The 19,769-nt window shown below is 56.6% G+C and overlaps 1 protein-coding gene across 1 annotated transcript; it reads right to left on the bottom strand.

Annotated features, from left to right (window-relative positions):
- Positions 1–1,144: 1,144 nt before the first annotated feature.
- Positions 1,145–18,232, bottom strand: ECM1 (extracellular matrix protein 1). Its single transcript, XM_073322583.1, has 7 exons — positions 18,086–18,232; positions 9,568–9,651; positions 8,503–8,846; positions 7,331–7,744; positions 6,418–6,638; positions 4,086–4,173; positions 1,145–2,507 (listed from the first exon to the last, which is right to left on the bottom strand). The coding sequence occupies exons 1-7, from the start codon at positions 18,144–18,146 to the stop codon at positions 2,322–2,324; spliced, it is 1,398 nt and encodes a 465-aa protein (XP_073178684.1). The 5' UTR covers positions 18,147–18,232; the 3' UTR covers positions 1,145–2,321.
- Positions 18,233–19,769: the final 1,537 nt, after the last annotated feature.

The raw sequence follows: 19,769 nt of genomic DNA, 5'->3' as shown, positions 1-19,769 counted from the left end.
CGGGCTCAGCTGAGCAGCTGGTGTCTCGCAGGACGGCTCCGAGGTGGAGCTGGGCAGCTGGCTGGGCGAGCTCTGCAACGTGGAGCAGGGAACAGGGCAAGTGCTGAGCATGCCCCACACCAGGACACCACCCGGGAGTTCTCTTCTGCCCAGCTGCCCCGGGGTCCGTCCGCAGGGCAGCCTGGCTGCACATCACCCAGCTCCGCCAACCAGCCACACTCCAGCCCTTCAGTGTGCACATATCGGCCCCATGCACTGGGGAGCCAGGTCAAAGCAGATGCAGAGCCTCCCCTTTTGCCTCTGGCCTGTGTATAGCTTGTCCTCCAACGCTACCCCACAATTCCCTGCACCAGGGCATCCCACATGGTGCTCGAGGCAGCGCTGTCCAGTGGGTGGAGCACTAATCGGGGGCTCTAATCGCAGCTCTGCCACTGGGTGACCTGGGCAAGTCCCGTCCCTGCTCTCTCTTCCCTCCCACCCTTGGTCTGTTTAGACTGTCTCTGAGTCCGGGCAACACCCAGCACACCTGGGCCCTGCTCTCAACGGGCACCACCCTAATACAATCATCATCTCTCTATCCCTGCCCATAGTTACACCCTGCCCATCCCCAGCTCCGGCCACCCGCATCAGCTGGCAGCAGGAATTCCGGGGCTCGCGCTAAGGAAGACCACATCAAAGTCAGGGACAATGACACCCACAGCTGGGATGATGCAGAGAAACAGACCCAATCCCTCAAACTGAATGGGCACACACAGGACCCCACCATCCCAGCAGGGTGGAGAAAGGGGGCGCCTGGGGGCGCGATGTTTGCAAAGAGCCAAACATGGCGTCACGTTCCTTTAGAAGCCGAGCCCCATGGGCAGCCAACGCAGGATTAGAATGTGGGACCGCCCCACTCCGAGCCCCAGGTATCACCCACGTGGCTGGTTGCAGGCCCACAGCAGGGTGGGGGTGTCTCTCGTGTAGCAGATTCACCTATAAGGCCCCTGCCCCATTGTGCAAAACTACCTAGGAAAATTTCAAGGAGCAGACAGCTCAGGCAGGTCCAGGTGCGAGCCTTGCCCCTGCCATCAAGTACACGACAGGGGCTAGAGAAGAGCAGGAATCCCAAGGGTGGCTGGGAACAGACGGGAGAGAGTCCAGGTTGTTCATCAAAAAGGTTTATTAGGAATCTCCCTAGAGCCTTTGGCAGAGAAGAGCTGATACAGTCTCCGGGCTAAGGTACAAACACAGATTGCAAGTGCAAGGGGACACAACAGAGCCACCAGAAGCAGGAGATCAGGATCCCGCTGCCTTGCGTACCCCCAAAGCCAGCTCGGGCGCTAGCGGAGAATGCTGAACAGGGCCCCCCACTGCACAGAGTGGGGGGGTGAAGGGATCCCCCCAGTGCTGCAAATTGGATAAAGGGCAAAGGGACTCTCCCAGCTACGCTGGCCCTGGGGCAGAGGCCACAGGGCCAGCTGCCCACAGGAGAAGCAGGTCAGGTGTTTAGTCCCCTCTGTCGCTCCCCAACTCCCTGCTTCTCGCCCAGCTTGGTTTGCACAAAACCCCAACCCCAGGCTCTTCCAGGAGACCGACCGGCTGGTTCATGCTGAATCCACATAAACTGAAGCTCCCCTTGGGCGCCCTGCTTGGAATCAGCTCCCAGGACCCCAGAGCGCAGATTCCAGCCAGGGCTGGAGCCTGCTGCTTTGTATCATGCACCGAGAGAGCCGCCAGCCAGCCGCCCGGATGGCTGCATCTCGCCGCCCAAAAGCTCCAAGCCGGCCAGTAGGGGGCACTGGCTGTTAGGTGCAGCCAAACCCACCCACTCAGCTCCCATCTCAAACCCTCCTTGCTCTCCCGTTTCCATGAAGGAATCAACCCACGTTAAGTGCCTTTTGCATACGTGTTGCAGAAGAGAGGGCCACAGGTTGCAGCCGGGTGGAGGCGTGGCGGGGGGGTCAGGCAGGATACAGGGCTGGGGGGATGGGACGCAAGAACCTGGGCTCATCTGTTGCTGCCACCCCCAGGGATGGGGATTGGAGCACGGACAAGGAAGCTTCGGGCTGGCTGCCTCGAGATCAGAGAAACACAGCTGGAGCCAGGGCCCGGGGGATCGGCGTTAAAACGCAATCCAGAAGGGAGCCAAGCTCTGGCGGAATCCCTCCAGCATCTCGTCACCGAGACTGGGGCTCACATTCTTAGAGAGCGAAGGCCAGGACAGCAACGTCCAGCTGCCACCTAGCTCGGAATTGGAAACAGCTGGGGGGAGCATGGGGGAGAAGGGGGCTCAATGATACACGAGAGCGCGAGGGAGACAGTTCTGATTCTCTCTCCTTTTACGCCGCCGGACTCGGCTCACTGGGGACCTGCCCCGGGACCATGCTGGCCAGGAAGATGCTGTCCAGGTAGTTGGCATTGAAGCAGTAGGTTCTGTCCTCCTCCTCCTCCTGGGAGCAGCATTGATCCTTGTCCTTCCAGGAGTCCTTCTGGGTGGTGCACAGGGCGGCGATGGAACGGGCTTTCTGGGGAGAGCAGCGTGCAGAGGTGGTTAGAGCCGAGGCCTGGGACATGCGGCGAGTCAGTCACCCAAGGGCACGAGGGGTCAGGACTCCTGGGTTCTACTTCCAATGGCACCAGTGTCTCACTGCATGACCTTGAACAAGCCATCTCTCTTCTCTGTGCCTCAGTTTCCTGCCTCTGTACTATGGGGATAAACTCCGCCCACCCTCCCGTTATGGGCATGTCCTGAGCTCTGAAACACCAATCTCCCTGCACCCCCACACAAAGGGAGCATTCGCAGCACGTTACACCCCTTTCCCCACCCCACCCCGTCCCAAAATAACCCAAGCAGTGGTTCATCTTTGCACAGTAAAGCCCCCAGCTATTTAGTGCACAGGGCGGCTCCCCTCCAACCTCCCCCTTTCCCCAGCCAGCCAGAGCCCATTTTCAAACCCCTGTGACAGAGGAAACCAAAGCTCTGATCCCAGAAACTTGGGGGCCCGAGCGCTGTGCAGAAATGGGGGAGGCCTGGGTTTCACAGCCAGATGTTATGATCAGAAGAGAAGGTGCGGCTCCTGCCAAGCCCAGGCGAGTCCAAGGGAAAGTGGTACCACCCTGCTACGACCTTAACACCTGGATCTAGCGCGCGGGGGGGGGGGGCGGGGGCCCGGCCAGGGGCACTGGCAGGAGGTACAGGCCACCGGGTTACATGAGGTCACCCAGATCTCCAGCTTCTCCTGCTTCACTGCAGCGATTCATGCACTGCCCCTGGGCTGCCAGATCTCTTGCGGGGGCCGGGGGAAGAAGGTGCTTTTTAAGCCAACCTGAACCAAACCAATGCCGGTCCAGACCCGGCTGCCCTCACTCCAGTGTAGGGGCAGAGTTTGGTTTAGCAGCAATGACATTGGCAGCCCTCGGGGTAACGAGCCACTGAGACAGGAGGGTTTCCCACCCAGAGCACAAACCACGCAAAGCCTTGGGGTCCGTCTACACCTAAACCGCTACAGCGGCGGCTCTGGATGCCGAGAGGCTGTAACTAACCCAGCTCCCGGAGAGGTGGTCGACCCGGCACCATCTGCACCAGGTTGAGGTCAGCCCAGCTCCGGCTGTCGTTGGGGTGGGTTTTCACACCCCACGAAGACGCCAACATGAGCAGCCCTCAGCTGGTCTGAGCTGTCCTTGACCTCGGTGGAGCTCTGACTTGCGACGAGACACGTCTCCCATTACGAACCCTGCTTCTAGCTGAGGTCCTTGCCTGGCTTCCAGCACCCAGGTATCTGAGCACCTCTGGGTATTTACCCTGCCAGTCCCGTCGGGAGGCAGGACCTCACCACTACCCGTACTGTAGAGATGAGGCTCAGAGAGTAAAGTGACATGCCCAAGGTCACGCAGGGAGTCTGGCAATGCAGGAATTGAACCCCGGGTCTTGGGAGTCACAGAGAAGCTGCACTGCCCACTGCACCATCCTCCTTCCTCTCTCCGCCCAGGGCAGCCATGCCAGAAGGCCTGGGATACATGGTTCCTCAGCCTTTTAATCACCACGTTGTGTGCCTACAGCAGGGTCTATTTGATACCCACAGCCCCCCCTCCCTTGCACTCACCTCTTTCTCTGCACACTGGGTCCTCTCCTCACCCTTTAGGCTGCAGCAAGGCTCTGTCATGTTCTGAATCAAGTCTGGGATTGGTTTCCTAGTAACAGGAAGAGAGTGGTTTTTACCCATGGCTGGAGCTCAAGGCTTGGGCTAATCAGCAGCCTGTTTGGCTAGTACTGGAATATACCCAGCATCATGCTTTAGAGGGCGCTGTGCTGCCAGGGGTGCCCCCTTTTGGTGGAGACATGAAACTAAGACCCTGATCTTTCGCAGTCACGGAGAATCCAGCTGGGATGCTGACCCCAGCACCGCATTTAAATTCTAACTCGCTGAATTATGTCCTGCCTCCCTAAATTCTCCAGGTGGAGTCAATCGGATGCTGCATTCTTATGCACTTCCTGTTGTAAACCGCAGCATCACGTTGCTGTGCGCTGTTAAACAGCTGCCGCCGTCCTCCCCAGAGGTCGCTGCATTTGGGCGGCGGGTGCGTGAACCCAGCATACACAGCCTGTAAAGCGCCTGGTTTGATTTCAGTGACGCTCCACAAGCTTCAATTTTAACCCTTCTGAAGATCTGGCCTGGAAAGTTTAAGTGATTTGCCTAAGGTCGCAGAGGGACGCCTGGGCAGAGACCAGAATAGATTCTCCATCACACTGCACTTGTCATGTACACCCCTGCCAAGCGAATGCAAAGTCGTTGTAACATGCTACCAAACCAGATCAGCATTTTACACTGGTGTAAATGCAACGGAGAGTCATGTCCCAGGTCTCTCGGCTCCCTGGCCTGGGCCTTGCTCACCAAATCACTGCTGTTCCATAGAGCCACCTGGCTTGGACAGGAAGTGGGATCTTCCTGGCCTGTTTCCTCATCAGAACGTTCAGTTGAGTCAATGGGGTCAAATTCCCACCTGGTGTAAATGGGCAGCGCTGACCTACATCAGCTGGAGGTCTGGCCCGTTCCTTGGACACGGGGCAAAGACCCTGCACCAGTGATAATCAGGTTCCTCCAGACGGGGCCAGGACAGACCCTGGGCTCTGTCCCTGCAGACAGCACTCCAGGCAAAACCCCACTGTCAGCAACTCCCCTCGCACGAGGAAAATCCCACCGTGAGGCTCGCACCAAAGCCTTGAGCATGCGGTGGGGAGCGTAGGGTGAGAGGTGCTGGATGGGAATCTACTCTGGCTAAATAGTGAATGCCTGGCCCGCTCGCCTGGAGCGAAGTTGGATTGAAAACGAGCCACCTGTAATTAGAGCAAACTGTGGCTGGAAAAAGAAAAGGAGGACTTGTGGCACCTTAGAGACTAACCAATTTATTTGAGCATGAGCTTTCGTGAGCTACAGCTCACTTCATCAGATGCATGCCGTAGAAACTGCAGCAGACTTTATATATACACAGAGAATATGAAACAATACCTCCTCCCACCCCACTGTCCTGCTGGTAATAGCTTATCTAAAGTGATCATCAGGTGGGCCATTTCCAGCACAAATCCAGGTTTTCTCACCCTCCACCCCCCCCCCCCCAAATTCACTCTCCTGCTGGTGATAGCCCATCCAAAGTGACAACTCTTTACACAATGTGCATGATAATAAAGTTGGGCCATTTCCTGCACAAATCCAGGTTCTCTCACCCCCTCACCCCCCTCCCAAAAACCACACACACAAACTCACTATCCTGCTGGTAATAGCTCATCCAAAGTGACCACTCTCCCTACAATGTGCATAATTAAGGTGGCCCATGGGGGCCCCCCTGCACTCCCACTGGCGATTTGCACCTCTCATCATAGCCAGAAGGTGGCGCTGCAGCCTCGCCAATCCAACTGTTAACCCAGGGATTAACCCTCTGCTTTCCCACCACCTGGATTAACTCTCCTGCCCAAGAGCCGGGACATGGGCAGGGCAGCTTGGATGATCTAATTCTCTCCGGGTTTGCCTCCTTCCCGGGCCCCTTTATCTTTCTATAGGCCACTGCCCTGCCGTGCTCGGGCATTACAGGTGGCAACAGTCACAGCAAGCCTACCTGACGGGTCTAGTGGGTTGAGCAGGGGGCTGGGAGCCAGGACTCCTGGGTTCTATTCCCAGTGCTAGGAGGGAGTGGGGTCTAGTGGGTCGAGCAGGGGACTGGGAGTCAGGACTCCTGGGTTCTGTTCCTGGCTCTCGGAAGGGAGTGTGGGGATTAGGAGTTCAGGACAACTCCTGGGTTCTCTGCTCTGCTGCTGGTTCCGTTTGTGAGCTTGGGCAAGTCTCTTGTTTTTCAGTGTCCCCCTTTTCCAGTGTGGGAAGCTAATTCCCCGGGAGGCTCAGTCAATGTCTGCGGGTCCCTGGCCGAGCAGGTCAGACTCACTGTTTGGTGAAGAGCTTCATTTCCCCGCACAGCATGTCCAGGAGCTCTGGGGTCACCTCTCCCAGGCTGACAGCCTGGATCTCCTTGTCGTAGGCCGGGTTTGGGGCCTGGCTGGAGAAACAGCTAAACCTGGCCTTGCCTTCAGTCTGTTTGCAGCACTCGTGGGGTGTGGTCTTCATGGACAGCTCCTGCTTGCAGAACAGAGCCAGGGCCTTCTCCCACTAGAGAGAGGAAGAGAAGCCATGTACAGAGGGAATGGGGCCACAATTCTGCTAGTACCAGAGGATGGGCTAAGGCTGCAGCGTGGGACACAGGACGCCTGGGTTCTAGTCCCAGCTCTGCCGCTGCCCTGATGGGTCAGTTTGGGCAAGTCACTTTGCCAGCCGGGGCTCGGATAATAACCCTGCCTATGTCTAGCCATAGGCTGAACTCTTTGGGGCAGGGACTGTCTCCATGGCTGGGCAGCACCGTGGGGCCCTGCGCTCAAGTCGGGGCCCTCCAGGTGCGACTGAAAGCTCCCGAATATTCCCGGTGCCTGGAAAGCTCCGGGGATCCCGTTTGTTTAGCGCCTGATCTGTACCCAGCACAGAGAGACAGCTGGGGAGGGGACACAGCCAGCCTGCCCCCCCCAGTCCTTCCTGCTGCTGCCAGAACAGAAATGAGCCAGGCAGAGCCCCCTCTGGCCGAGCCCTGGGCTTTACATGGAAATAGGGCCCGGGGGGAGGGACAGAACATAATGTAACAAACCCCATTGCCCCCCCGGGACAGAACACAGACCGACAGTGCCAGGGAGGCTGGGCCTGGGAAAACTCCCCCCGCCCCCCCCGGCCAATGGCCCCTTGGGATTGGCTCCTCCTGCCCCACTCCCTTGGGCTTGTCCCCCGCAGCCCCGTGCCGAGCCCCGCCGCCTCACCGCAAGGTGAGCACAGTTGACGTTCTCATTCTTGCAGCACTTCCTGAAGTCGCTCTCCATGCGGGTGGTGGTGCGGGCCTGGCGCTGGAGCCAGCTGTAGCCCGTGGTGGGGACGGCGCCGGGCACGTGGACGGGCCGGAACTTGCGCAGCCTGCAGATGTTCCTGATGTTGCTGGAGGTGGGCTCGCCGGGCGGGAAGGAGACCTCAGGCAGCCTGGGCCCCAGCCCAGCGCCGGGCTGGGCGGGCAGGCTCGGGGGGGGCGCGGCCCTGGCGTCGGTAGGCACGTAGCTGGGGTTCGGGGCCTCGCTGGCGAAGCACAGCTCCCGGTCGGCGCCCGCCCGCTTGCAGCAATGGTAGTGCTTGGTCTTCACGGCGAACTCGTGGTCGCAGAACTGCTCCAGGGCTTCCTTCCACTGTGGGAGAGAGGGAGGGAGGGAGTCAGTGGGACATCCCGGCGGGGGCCCAGAGCCCCTCCCATCCACCCCAGAAACAGTCCCGGCTCGGGGCAACCGCACTTGGCCCTCCAGCTGGCCAGCTTACCCTCCATCAGCAGCGGGCGGCTGCTGGGCTGAGTTTGCCGGGCCTCTGTTCGACTCACAGCCAACACAATCGGCCCCTGGCCGGCAGCCGCAGCCCAGAGGGCGAGGGCTGAATGGAACCTGGAGACGGCGCTCCCCTGGCATAGCGAGAGGGGTCCCCCGCCAGGGAATGCCGCAGTGCCCGTGCTGTGCCCGCCCTGGGGACCCAGGCCCGGCTCTCCAGGCCCTATCGCCAGCCCCGTGAGTAGCTGTAGGTCTCCCAGTTGGGGAGACCCATCCACTCGGGATGGCTGGGACCATTTTCTGAGCCATCCCGAAGCCTCTCCCCTGACAGCATCCTTCCTTGAGAGAGGGGCAGCGCGGCCTCGTGATTAGGGCATCAGGCCGGGACTTAGGAGAGCTGGGTTTAGTTGCTGACTCCGCCACTGACTCCGGCCATGTCACTCCCACCCCTGTGCCTCAGTTTCCCCTCCTGCCCTTTGTCTCTTTGGCCTGCGGGGCAGGGACCGTTTCTCCCAGGTGTATGGACGTACTGCCCCCCCCCCCCACCTCCCCGTAGCTCAGCCGGGTGCTGCTGTAACACAGCGGCTCCGCGGGGCAGCTCGAGCCAAGAGCCTAGTGCAGGGACTCACCGCGCTCTCCATGCAGCTCAGACGCTCAGGCCGAGGGCAGCACCGCTCCCGGCTGGCCTCCAGGAGGTTGAGGGCATCACCTTGGCGCTTGAGGTGGGAGAACCCTGTCTGGGGCAGGTTCGTGGGCCCGTACGATGCCTTCTTCCTCCCCTCCAGGCAGATGTTGTCAATGTTGCTGGCACTGGGGCGGCCCGGTGGGAAGTCGTCCAGGTTGTGACCCCAGGGCTGGACCTGGCAGGAGGGGCCGTCGCCGCAGGTGGTGACATCAGGGCCTTCGGCTTTAGCATGCAGCACGTCCGCCCCAGCCCAAGGCGCTCCACGGACCAGGAAGGGGGCAATGGGCCCTAGGGCAGAGGGAGAGCAAGTTCACAAGCCTGCAATCAGGGCAAGGCCCCACCCGGTCCCCCCAGGGGTCTCGTCAGCCTGTCCCATTCCCGGTTCACGTTGGGAGGAAGCAAACACGAGGCTGCAGCTTTGCTCTCCCCAGCTAAACTAGGACGGGAGACCACCCTCCAGGAAGCGGTCGTCTGAGGCCACCCTGGGCTCCTGGCCAAATCCGTCAGCCTCCCTAAATCCCTGGCCGACAGCTGCTGAGCTCCACCCCAGAGGGGTGCACATCAGTGGGGGTGGCCGGGAGCTCAGGTGCGCTCTGTGGTGGGAGGTTGGTATGGCTCTGGCCCAGTCACATTGGGATGCTGCTCCCGGCTCAGGCCCCAAAGAAGCGTGCGCTCATCGCAGGCCTGGCTGGTGCTAGACGGAGCCAGGACTGGACCTAAACTGGATCCACTGCCCCTAATGAAGCAGGGGAGCGAGCCCACGGAGCAGGGAAGTGTGGCCAGATTCCAGCCCCTTTGGACAGAGCCAGGGCCCCAGGTTATCGGGATGCGGGGGGGAGCATTTGGCATGGCCTGGATGCTCTTCCCCCACTATCTCTCTCACCCGCAGGTTTGCACAGTGCTTGCTCCTTCCCCCTGGGATTCCTCAGCCAAGGCCGGTGTCACCCAGTGGAACCCGCCCCACAGGGCGGGAGGAGTTGGAAGGGCCAGCACCCTCCTCCTGACTCACTTTGCTCCAAGTCCAACAGCTCCGGGATCACTTCGCTCTGGTCCAGGTCCTCGGCTGTTGCGAAGGGCACCTCCTCTTGGCCATCTGGGAGAGGAACAACAAAGGATGCGGTGAGCAGCTGGACCCAGCGCCACCATGCTAGCCCCGAGCGGCCAAGGAGATCAGGTGTCTGGCTCAGAAACCACAAGATCTAACGGGGCGGGGGGTTCCCTTTCTTGGCAGTCTGGGGCCAGAGCCCTCAGGGGTCCTGCTCTGCAACTTTTCTTTGTGCCTCAAAAGCTAGAAGCTGAGTAAGAGTCACCCCTTGCTCTTATACAGCCTTTTCCTCAGTAGGGCCCAGAGCGCTTCACAGCCTTTACTGTATTTATCCTCACAATGGCCCCGCAAAGCAGGGCAGGGCTGTCACCCCCATTGTACAGCTGGGGAAACTGAGGTGCAGAGGCTAAGGTCACACAAGGGGTCTGTGGCAGAGTAAGGAACTGACCCGGGGTTTCCCACGTTCTAGCGAGTGCCCTGGGCCATACAAAAACACTAACTGAAATCCCCTGACTCCAGGAGCTCGGGCTTTGAGAAAATCTCCAGCTCTCGGAAGATGCCAGCCCTGCGACACTGAGGTCCCCTCATCAGCATTTTGCACCGAGGCCAGGAGGTGCCAGCCAAGTTGATTGTCCCTTTTGGCTGTAAAGCTTGACCACTGGGGTCATGTTTTCCTGCCTCTCTCCCAACCACCAGGGTTAGAAACTTTCTTATTAAAAAAAAAAAAAAAAAAAGCAGAGACTCTCCCATAATCCCAGGACTCCAGGAATTGGGGCTTTATGGAAAACACCAACGATGGTGACATTTGCAATGAAACTGCCAGAACTGGCAACTAGGGTGACCAGACGTCCCCATATTAATGGGACCGTCCCCAATCATATTAGGGGCTTTATCTCAGATACACAACTATACACCCCCGCTGCCCAGAAACAAAGTGTCCCAATTTTTCACACTTGCTATCTGGTCACCCTACGGACAGGACCCGGGAGACCTCAGAGTGAGTGATGGTGTGACGCCAGCCTTCCCCCAACCCCAGCTCTGGGCCCATCCCCACTTAAATGCTGTTAATCCCCATTCCTGGAAAAGCGGCTGGTAATCAGCATAGTCAGACAGAGGATGAGGAGATAACCCAGCTATGGGAAACCTTAACCAGGTCTGCATTAGTCACAGGTTAATCCACCCGCTCACCCTGAGCAGCGAGCACAGGCTAGGATAGCAGGGGGCTGCGGGTAGGGACTGAGGACCAGCGGCAGGGCGGTGTGTGGGGAGCCCAGGGCGGGGACAGCAGGGGGCTGCGGGTCGGGATTGAGGGGCACCGGCAGAGCTGGGGGATAGGGGGAGCCCAGGGCAGGGACAGCAGGGGGCTGGGGGTCGGGATTGAGGGGCACCGGCAGAGCTGGGGGATGGGAGGAGCCCAGGGCTGGGCTAGCTGGGGCTGCAGGTCGGGATTGAGGGGCACCAGCAGGGGAAGGAGAAGCAAAGGGCAGGACTGCGCCGAGCGTACAGTCAGAAGTGACCATCCAGGCATCCCACCTGACTTCCCGTGTAACACAGGGCAGCACATTTCACCCTGCAACCCCTCGCCTGCGCCAGCGACTCCAGCTCAACTAAACATTTCCATCCCCAGGAGAGTAACCTGCCGTGCGCCGCAGGTGGAGAACAGGAGAGCCCGAGGGCACGCCAATGGCCCAGGCAGCACCCGAAAAACAGCAAAGTCAGCAGAAAATTCAATTTGGAAATGCTGTTGCAGTGCCTCATGGGATTTGCGGTCTGGGCGCTGAATGCCCTCTTCCTCCTCCGTGGGCCAGGTCCCCAGCCAGACTACCCCTTCCGTGGCCGGGGGTGGGGGACGACACGGGACTCCCAGGATGCATCATGGGTGGCTCAGTGTGGCTGCACTGTGGTGCATCCTGGGAGATGTAGTCCAGCTGGGAGTAGGCGATGGATGCACCAAAACTACAACTCCCATGAGGCACCAGGGCACCATTTTCAAATCAAAATTTTTGCAGCTTTGCACCAAAAAGTCGAGATTTTCTGTGGGGGAACAAGCCCATTTTCCAGCCAGCTCTAAGAGTCCACGAAAGCCAACAGCAAAACTCCTATCGACTGCAAAAGGAGCAGGGTCTGGCCCTAAATCCATGAGAGAATCCCTCCTGTGCAGCAGTTTTCAGTCCCCTGAAGCCTCAGCTACTAACCTCTGACAGAGGGAACTGGTTCTGATCCTGGGAGGCAAACCCCTTTGTTCCTCTACAGAGGCCTCCCTCACTCAACCGCTCACATATTTTCACTCAATTAATAACAGAGCAGAACTATAGCTAGTGGGAGCCAAAAGGCTGCTGGCCGCGTTGCCCAATGGGTAAATGGCCTAACAACCTAGAGAGCTGGGCTCTAGATTCCCGGCCCTGTCACGCACCTGCTGCGTGGGTGCATCAAACTGTAGGAACCCAGGGCTGGAAGAGACCTTGCGAAAGCGTCAAGTCCAACCCACTGCATTGAGGCAGGACTGAGATTTTAGTCAAGTCATGTGCTTGCTCTGTTCTGCCCCTCACCAGTCATTTACTTAGATTATAACTTATCACTCTGGGTCTGTGCAGCGCCCCGAGGGCCCTAATCTCTCTTGGGGCCTATAGGTGCTACTGTAATAACGGATCCAAGCATGCCCGTCTCTGCAAACAAACTGGTCCAACCTGCTTTGCCTTACTATCCCCGCCCTCCCCCTGGGGATCGCATGATGCTCTGCACTTAGACAGCGATTATCTCCCATTCCCTGAGCAAATATTACCTAACCCACCAGAAACAGTGAGTATCTTCCCGGTACATGGGTGGGGGAAACTGAAAGCTGGCACCTCACTAGAGCTGACTGGGGCTTTGGATGGATTCCTCCATGGCCATGCCCCTTCCCTAAGGGTGAAGTATCCTGCATGCACCCTGACTCCTGAGTCATCCCATTGAGCTCAGTGATGTAAGGAACCCGGTGAGATTCCTTGCATGAGTAAAGTTAAGCGTGGGCATAAGGGTTTGTACAATGACCTCCGTGTCAGCCGTGACTAGGGACTGAACCAGGCCCTGCCAGAGAGCTGCATGTTTTTAAATCCAAGATGGTGCAGAGATCAGAAAGCAATGAGAGCGTGTCAATATAGCAAACAGATACACTGATCCAAATCTAGACTTGCCTTTCTGCCAGATGCTTTAGTCAAATGCAAGTAACTGGGATCAATACAGGGGTAACTGGATGAAATTCTCTGGTGGGTGTTATCCAGGAGGTCATACTAGATGATCACAATGGTACCTTCTGGCCTTGGAATCTAGGAATTTTCTGAATTTAGGTCCAGTCTTGCAGGCTACACTGACACAAAACACTCACAGTCCAAGGGCACAGGACCAGAGCCTGAGATAACAGATACAAGAAAATCAGCAAGGCTGGCAGTTTTCAACCTTTTTTCATTTGCGGACCCCTAAAAAATGTCAAATGCAGGAGCAGCCCCCTTTGGAAAAGTTCAACATGGTCTGCAGGCCGCCAGGGGTCCTCGAAGGACAGACTGAAAACCACTGAACTAGGCAAAAAGAAAAGGAGGACTTGTGGCACCTGAGACTAACAAATTTATTTGAGCATAAGCTTTCGTGAGCTACAGTTCACTTCATCGGAAAGTACCCGATGAAGTGGGCTGTAGCTCACAAAAGCTCATGCTCAAATAAATTTGTTAGTCTCTAAGGTGCCACAAGTCCTCCTGTTCTTTTTGCGAATACAGACGAACACGGCTGCTACTCTGAAACCTGAACTAGGCAAAAGACCCTGCCAGGATTTTTCCAAAAGCAAAAATGCCAAAAGGCCTGTTGTGTAAGAAATCATTACTGAATACAAAGCTTTGGGGTGTGTCATCGTTAGGGCCCCAAAGCCAAACCACAATTAACAAGATGGAATCTCCTATTGACACAAGAAGATATGGCAACCACTAATGGCAGATAAACATTTTAGAGACCGTCTGAACCGGAGACTGCGAACAGAGCTGAGCTATGCTGCGTGGAGGGGGGAGATTGACATGGGGGAGTCGGGGATATTCACAGCAGGTAGTGATGGGAAAAGCTTTGTGGTGAGAGCACTGGATGGGGACTCAGGAGACCTGGATTCTTGGCTCTGCCACCAGCTGTCCATGTGGCCGTGAGCGAGTCATGTGATTGCTGTATGCCTCAGTTTCTCCTTATTAGGAAGGAAGTGTGGCATAGCGGATAGAGCATTGGGCTAGGATTCAAGAGACCTACAATCTATCCTGGCTCTGCTACTGACCTACTGGGTGACCCTGGGCAAGCCACTTCCCCTCCCCGTGCCTCAGTTTCTACCCTGTAAGCTGGGGTGATGACACTGACCTCCTTTGTAAAGCACTTTGAGATCTGCTGATGAGAAATGTCATGTAAGAGCAAAGCATTAATATTATCACCTGTAAAATCGACAGAATAACCCTGGCTTTCTCCCACCCTTTGTCTAGGTAGACTGTGAGCCCAGCAGGGCAGGGACTGTCTCTGTGTGTGTCTGTGAAGCACCCGACACAAGGGGCCCTGAGCTCAGCTACTGTAACCTTGTTAGCGTAGTGACACATGCAGGATTGATTCTCTGTTCTAGTCTCCGGGGCTCAGTCCCATCCATTCTAAAATGACCCAAGCACTGGGGCTCCCGCAGCCGGAGACCTCTCTACTCGGAAGGGTCTCCTGCTACTCAGACTGAATTTTATCCTATTGCTTCCATTTCTTACCCACACACATGCTGAGATGCCCCCCAGATGCCCTCCGGCCAAGGCCCTCATGCAGGTAACCCGTCCCTTTGGAACCGCTCATGACCACGAGGTATGAGACTTTCCTGGGGGGAGGGGAGGGGGGAGGAATTAAACCCCACTTGCTGATTCCAAAGTAATGATTCTACCGAGGTGAACAGATGCCGCAATGATGGGCACCAGACAAGAACCTAGAGAAATGGGTACGTATAGTGTACAGCTGCCTAAAGTATGCCTGGAAGCTATGGACTTAGTTACTAGTTGGTTTGGGGCAGAACACGGGCGACATGGGAACCACCATGCCAGTTCAGACCCATGGTGCATCCAGCCCTGGATCATGTCCCTGGCAGCGGCCAATAACAGCTACCACAATGCATAGGCCCAGCTGTGCCATGCTGCATACACAGAGCAGGGGGCTGCCTTCCTGACCCCAGCAGTGATCATTTTATACCCCGAAGCACAAGATTTTTTTTTTTAGTTACCCATAGTTTAGCACTTTGGGATCTGTTGGGATTGACAGGGCACTCAACTATGGACTAGCAATTACCTCTCTTCTAACTGTTACTGTAGCCAGAGTCAGGACTCCTTGGTTCTATTCCCAGGTCTGTCACTGACTCGCTGCGTGACCCTGGGAGAGTCACTTCCCTACTCCGTGCCTCAGTTTCCCCATCTGTAACATGGGGGACAATGATCCTGACTTATTTATTTGTAGCACCTAAGCACGCCAGTCATGGACCCGGGCTTCATTATTATGTTAGGAGCTGTACACAGAACCACCTGGGGAACATTCAATGCATGTTTCATAAGGCCCTGTCTCTTCCTGGGTACCTGTACAGCACCTAACGCATTGGGGCCTCCACACACCAATGATAGGAGAGCTAGCCAGGTTCCTTTGCCTTTGCCATGCCCTGCCTTTGGCTGTTGCTGGGCCGCCTTGATTTCCCTGTGCTCAGTTTGTCCAGCTGGGGGTTATTTGCACTTAGACTTTCGGGAGACTGCAACAAGCCAGCCCAGCCAGGAGAAATTTATTTAAGAAATTCCTGAGATGGGATCAGGAAGCACGGGAAGGTTGTGGAGCTGCTACCTGAGATAAGGAGCGGAGAGATACTTAGCAGGTGATAATGCAAACCGCAGAATGAGAGGGGGGAACCCAGGCCCTGGGCTGGGGCATTCAGGTCACAATTTCAATGACATGGGGGCCAGCCACGTGGGACTGTCCTTCAGTCAGGAGAGGGAGGGAGGGTGGGCTCAAGTCTTGGACTTAGGAAACCAGCATTCCATTCCCTGCTCTTACACAGACTCCCTGTCTGACCCTGGGCAAGTCACTTAGTTGCTCTGTGCCTCAGTTTCCCCACCTGTTCAATAGGGATAATAGCCCAGTGCTACCCCACAGGGGCACATGAGGATAAATCCATTAAAGACTGTGTTGTGCTCAGTGATGGGGCCAGATAAGTATCTAAGAGAGAGAGACCAGCGTGGCAAAAACAGGACTAGACGCCAAAGGCATGGAGTGGAATTTACAATAGCCCCTGAATGAGTTATGTGCCTAACTCCCCTTGACTATCAAAGGGAGTAGGGCACCAAAGCAGGGTACTTTCACAAATCTTACTAGGCTCCCACCTGCATCTTTAGGCACTTAAATAACTTTGTCAATCTCCAAGCGAGCCAAAGCACCTCAATAAACTGCTGTGTTTGCACAGGAGCTCGGCCAAACAGGGTCACAACAGGAGCAGCCAGGAAGCTGGCTGGCACGACCCGTCCCTGCCGGGGCGTTAAGCTTGTCAGCACCGGGGACTCTGGGTCACCAGCATAGCCCTTTTACCCCCCCTAAATGTCTCCTCGGGACACTTGCCTGTGAACCTCGGGTGAACCTGGCTCTTTTTCCTAGCTGCGTGCCAAGGGCTCGGCAGATCTCTTCAAACCCGCCAAAGGACGGGTTGGAAAAACCACTAAACTCTTATTTAGCCTGAGCAAACAGAGAACCCTTCTGCTTCTTACTCCGGGAGGGGATGCTGGCGGCGCGGCCCTTCCTGATCCCAGCCGGGGGGCGTTCCTTGGAGACGTACCCGCGCCAGCTCTGATCCAACTGGTCTGCTAACCACAGAGCGTTGCCGTGGTGCCGGGGGGCTCGTGCCCCATGCGCCACCCCCTCTGAGACGCCTGGCACCTGCTGCCACGGACATGCCCTCTTGTTAGCGTGGCGGCTCGCGGGTCTCCGGCTCAGCGCATTGCCTTAGCCTCTCCCACCCGCTCTGGGACCTGGACCCCTGCTCCAGATTCAAAACCTGCCCAGCTCCGGATACGGATTCCCAGGCCACTGGGATCACCAGAGAGCTGATAAAGCTTTGCTAGAAGATAGGAGTCGGTTAGCAGCGATGCGGGGCAGAATTTCCCTGGGCTTAACTTTTCAGGAGCAGCTCCTGGCGTCTGACTGGAGCTACCAAAAAGTGGGGAGCGGCCGTGCAGCGTGCGTCTCAGAAAACCTGACCCATGGGGGGCGGGGAGGGTTGTCTCGTTTTGGGGGCCCCCAAATCTTGTCACTTTTGTTGCCCCCTCTGCCTCCAGACTTGCTAAAAGGGCATCCCAGGCCGAGGGGGCCTCTGCTGACCCCTCCGCACATCCTGGTCTGGTTGGAGACAAGGCTGTCCGTCTGGTGTTGCTAGGAACATGGAAAGGGGACCAGCCTCACCAGGACCCCCATGCTCCTGCCTGGCGTGGGGCTCCCGGCCTCCCCGTGGGCCCGCAGGGTTGGCTGCCCTGGAATAACAAGCACAAGATTCCTCTGCCTTGCTCTGCACCTGAGTTTCCAGGAAGGGGACCGAGAGGCTGGTGACTAACCACAGAGCAAGTGTCCCAGCAGGGCAAACTTCCCGTCCTACATGTGCCTGGCTCTGTCCTGGAGGGACCCCGTCGCCATGGAGCAGGGGGACGCTCATCCTCCAGGGCCCAGTCAGAGCTGGCATTTCTGCTGAGGGTTGGTTTAAACTGTCTCAGGAACTGGGCTGAGACCCACCAAATGGCAACAGACATTCAATCCCTACCAGCCTGGGCTGGATTCAAACAGGAGACCTCAGCGTAGAGCCTCCCCCGCAGCCAGGCATTCGCCCCCCCATCAGACTATTATCTCTAAAGGCACGGCCAGGACTGGCTGTTCCCTAGTTTTCTGCGCTACAGTCCCTTTCGGGAAGAGTCTGTCCTAGCCAAACGCAGGCGAAAGATTGGTAACTGGGAGACACCCCCCTTCCCCGAGTCAGCAGCTCGGGAACTAAACAAGTGGACAGGAAATTGGAAGCATATGGCGTGGCTGTTAGGAACTGGGGAGTGCGGGGGATCTCTCCCTAAAGCAGAGGCGGTTACCTTAGAGATCCCACATGCCTCCTTTGCAATATGGTTATTATATCTGCCACCTTGAGCCCCATTGTGCCCAGGCCTGAGAGCTCACAGTCTGTCTAAAGAAGACAGAAAGGCTGGCAGAGGGAAACAGGGGCTCTGTGATTTACCTGAGACGAGGACCAGAATCCATGTCTCCCCACTGCCGTGCTCTAGCCCCCCAACCATGCTTGGAGAACGACTCCAGAGCGGTGTGATCTGGTTCTTCACCCAGCCAGCACCATGATCCCCACAAGAAACAAATGGAGCCGGGCAGGGTGTGAATAAAACGGCACCGAGCCGTTCCCACGTGAACCCAGGGCAAGTCTCCTGCTCCCAGCACTCACCTTGCGGAGCCGCTCTGGCCAGGCACAGCAAAGGGACGAGCAGGAACATGGGAGGCCTCATCGCGAAGAGCCTGCAAGATCAAGGTGGCTCGGGACACGTCCCTCTCAGCGCTGGTGATTTTTGTGCCTGAGGTTTCCCCGTGGAGCCTTTAATATACTGTCAGGCCAAGAGAGTTGAGTGAAGCTGAGTCATGGGCTTGACGTCAGCAGCCACGCCCTGCAGTGTACACAGCTTCCTAAATCACTAAGAAAATATCCCAAAACAGAATGAGTTTTCCGCCCGAGATAATCTTACAAGGCAACAAGCAGCCAATCTTCCCATATGGAAAGAGCAGAAGCCTAAATGACTGACGCGCTTCATCTCCCATCTCTGCGTGTGTCATGCTTAGCTCATATGTGATCCCCACTATCAAACGTGTTCCAGCACACCGGCATGCAAACTCCATGGGTGTTTGTACCACACAGCCTTGCATAACTTAGCTTGGAAGGAGTTGGGGGTTTTTTGTTTGTTTTTTACGGTAAATGTCGGTAAAGATCGATTTTGCCGCACACAGACACACCCACGTTTCCATGGATAACGATCGATAGGCAACATAAGAAAACTGCGGTTTGCGAATGTACCTGTCAAAGCTCAGCGGTTTCCATTTTTGCATTAGGCTCCTTACAAAGGGGCCAGCGGATGAACGGTAGAGACAGGTACGATGGGTGGATTTAAGGGTATTGACTTGAACCGTTTTGCCGGGGGCTGCTGGCAAGCTCTGTGAACAGTTTATAAAGCTTCCACTTTTTGAAGCGCAACACCGACTGTCGCCCCCATAAATGTCCTGCAACTGTGAAAATTTAAAGTGATCAAAACCTAAAAGAAAAGGGTTAAAAATGAATCTTGAGAGTAGCTGTTGAAATTATTAAAAAAAAACACATTTGAATTCTGCCAAGCCTCATGATCCTCATTCCTGAGACAGCGTCACCCTTTCTGTGCATTACGATACCACCTGCCAGCCCCAGTGACGGCCCCAGGACCCCATGGTGCGAGGTGCTGGACAGACACAGAACAAAACGACAGTCCCATGACCCCAAAGAGTTTACAATCTTCAACTGAGGCCTCTTCATAGAGTTCATGGCCATTAGATCATCTGGTCTGACTCCTGCACAGCAGAAGCCAGAGAGCTCCCCCAACCCACCCTGTACTGAGCCCAGTCACTCATGTTTTATCCAAACATCCCTTCCACAAAGGCACCCAAGGGTGGATTGGAATTTATAGGAAGAGGCAGGGCCTTAGGAAAGAGGAGTTAAATGAGCCCCTTGGGTTTCTGCGTTTGTTCAGTGCCTGGCACAGTAGTGGGTCCTGGGCCATGACCAAGGCTCTGACGGGGCTACCACAAGACAAATAAAGACCATCATTCCCCATTATACAGGTGGGGAAACTGAGGCACAGAGCAGTGGCAGAGCTGGGAACAGAGCCCAGGACTCCTGAATCTCAGTCCAGTGCTCTAGTCCCAAGACTTTTCCAATCACTAACTGTCTGGGACACCTGGTGGGTGGGGGGCCTTTGCTCCGCCCCCCCATTTGAGAGGGCCCCCAAACCAAGTGGAGTTGTGACCTGGTAATCTCTGTCATGGAGGGGCAGCCGAGCCAAACCTAAGTGTGGCTGTGACCCTCCCCGTGCCAGGTCATAACAGCCAGA

This window comes from Lepidochelys kempii, chromosome 24 (assembly GCF_965140285.1).
Source record: "Lepidochelys kempii isolate rLepKem1 chromosome 24, rLepKem1.hap1, whole genome shotgun sequence".
In the NCBI taxonomy this organism is placed as follows: Eukaryota; Metazoa; Chordata; order Testudines; family Cheloniidae; genus Lepidochelys; species Lepidochelys kempii.
Note: the sequence above shows the minus strand (reverse complement) of the source record. Positions and strands in the feature narration are given on the sequence as shown.

Excerpts from the sequence above, each read along its gene's own strand:
- ECM1 (XM_073322583.1), bottom strand. The coding sequence starts at position 18,146 with ATGAGGCCTCCCATGTTCCTGCTCGTCCCTTTGCTGTGCCTGGCCAGA. Across the intron at positions 6,639-7,330 it reads TCAACTGTGCTCACCTTGCG|TGGGAGAAGGCCCTGGCTCT; the intron begins GTGAGGCGGCGG and ends TCCTCTCTCTAG. Across the intron at positions 4,174-6,417 it reads ATGAAGCTCTTCACCAAACA|GAAACCAATCCCAGACTTGA; the intron begins GTGAGTCTGACC and ends TCCTGTTACTAG.